Source organism: Nycticebus coucang, chromosome Y (genome assembly GCF_027406575.1).
Source record: "Nycticebus coucang isolate mNycCou1 chromosome Y, mNycCou1.pri, whole genome shotgun sequence".
Classification (NCBI taxonomy): Eukaryota; Metazoa; Chordata; class Mammalia; order Primates; family Lorisidae; genus Nycticebus; species Nycticebus coucang.
In genome coordinates, this window is record NC_069805.1 from 28768382 (window position 1) to 28770061 (window position 1680).

General features: G+C 45.9%; 1 protein-coding gene across 1 annotated transcript; it reads left to right on the top strand.

The window, feature by feature from the left end:
• Nucleotides 1-350: 350 nt before the first annotated feature.
• LOC128578951 (p53 apoptosis effector related to PMP-22-like) lies at nt 351-1264 on the top strand. The gene has a single exon (XM_053581289.1). It carries the CDS (start codon nt 418-420, stop codon nt 868-870), a length of 453 nt encoding a protein of 150 aa, XP_053437264.1. The 5' UTR covers nt 351-417; the 3' UTR covers nt 871-1264.
• Nucleotides 1265-1680: the final 416 nt, after the last annotated feature.

Consider the following 1680-nt stretch of genomic DNA (forward strand, 5'->3'; position numbering starts at 1 on the left):
TTCTGAGTATGTTAAAGAGAAAACTGTTTAATATAGTAAGCTATGCACGGTGAGTGCTCATCAGGATTTATCATTCCCTAATCTCCTAGGTCAGCTAATAGGATTCCCATTCAGTCCTCAGGCTGTCATAACTTATGAAATTCAAGCGTATGTTTGAATATGGTCTTAGCCGAGGGAAGTCACGTAGCCAGTGAAGCAGAGAGAGAAAAGATTGCCATACTTGGAATCTGTACCATCAAAATGACAAAATGGGTCTATAATAAACAATAGGTTACTGGCTTCATGTGAGTACAACATCAATTGCAGTGCACAACAGGCAAGGTAGTTATGAAGTGGGCCTTTTGAAAATATATAGCTCTGACTCTCCGCGCCGCCGGTGCCCAGCGCGCTCCTCGGCTCCGCGCCGCCACAGTTGACATGCTGCGCTGCGGCCTGGCCTGCGAGCGCTGCAGGTGGATCCTGCCGCTGCTCCTGCTCAGCGCCATCGCCTTCGACATCATCGCGCTGTCTGGCCGCGGCTGGCTGCAATCCAGCGACCACATCCAGACGTCCTCGCTGTGGTGGAGATGCTTCCACGAGGGCGGCGGCAGCGGGTCCTACGACAATGGCTGCCAGAGCCTGATGGACTTCGCATCGGGAAGAGCAGCCGCCGCCACGCTCTTCTGTGGCTTTATCATCCTGGTGATCTGCTTCATCTTGTCCTTCTTTGCCGTCTGTGGACCCCAGATGCTTGTCTTCCTGAGAGTGATCGGAGGCCTGCTGGCCCTGGCTGCTGTGTTCCAGATCATCTCACTGATAATTTACCCTGTGAAGTACATGCAGACCTTTAACCTTCACGCCAACCCCGCTGTCACCTACATCTATAACTGAGCCTACGGCTTTGGGTGGGCAGCCACCATTATCCTGATCGGTTGCTCCTTCTTCTTTTGCTGCCTCCCCAACTACCAAGACGACTTTCTGGGCAACGCCAAGCCCAGGTACTTCTACCCACCCGCCTAACATGGGAGCCAGAGCAGAAGAAAATCATCGCTGTCAAATGGTTTCCAGAGAACGAAACTGTTTCCTCCAGCCTACTTTGTATCTATGTTTTGGCAGTGTTCATAAAAGTAAATAGTCAGAAACGCTAAAATAATTTAGGAGAAAATGTTAATTAGTGTTACATTTTCACATTCACATTTTATATATGTGTGGAGTTAAACGAGATATTTCTTTTCACTAACTACTCGTGCTATGCTGACATTTCTTTATATCTCTCCATAACATTTATTTTTATTTTTTTGGTTTTTGGCCGGAGCTAGGTTTGAACCCGCCACCTCTGGCATATGGGACCGGCGCCCTACTCCTTAAGCCACAGGCGCCGCCCTCTCCATAACATTTATATTGCACTTGTAAGAGAATACGAACACGAAACTTACCATTTGATAAGGGGAAAATGGGAAGTGTTCCAAGATTTAATAATCTGATCAAGTTTCTGTTCATTTCCACATAGAATGGACTGGGTGTAGTAGGGGTAAGAAGAAGACTGATGTAATTGGTAAAAAGTGTCAGTGACCAAACATTCTAAAAGAACTGCAAAAAAAGTGTGTGTTTAAGCCTTTCACTATTTAAAGAAGCAAAATAGTTTCCTAAATGCATATCAATTGGTGATAATTATAGTTAATATTCTGAATAATTATGTTT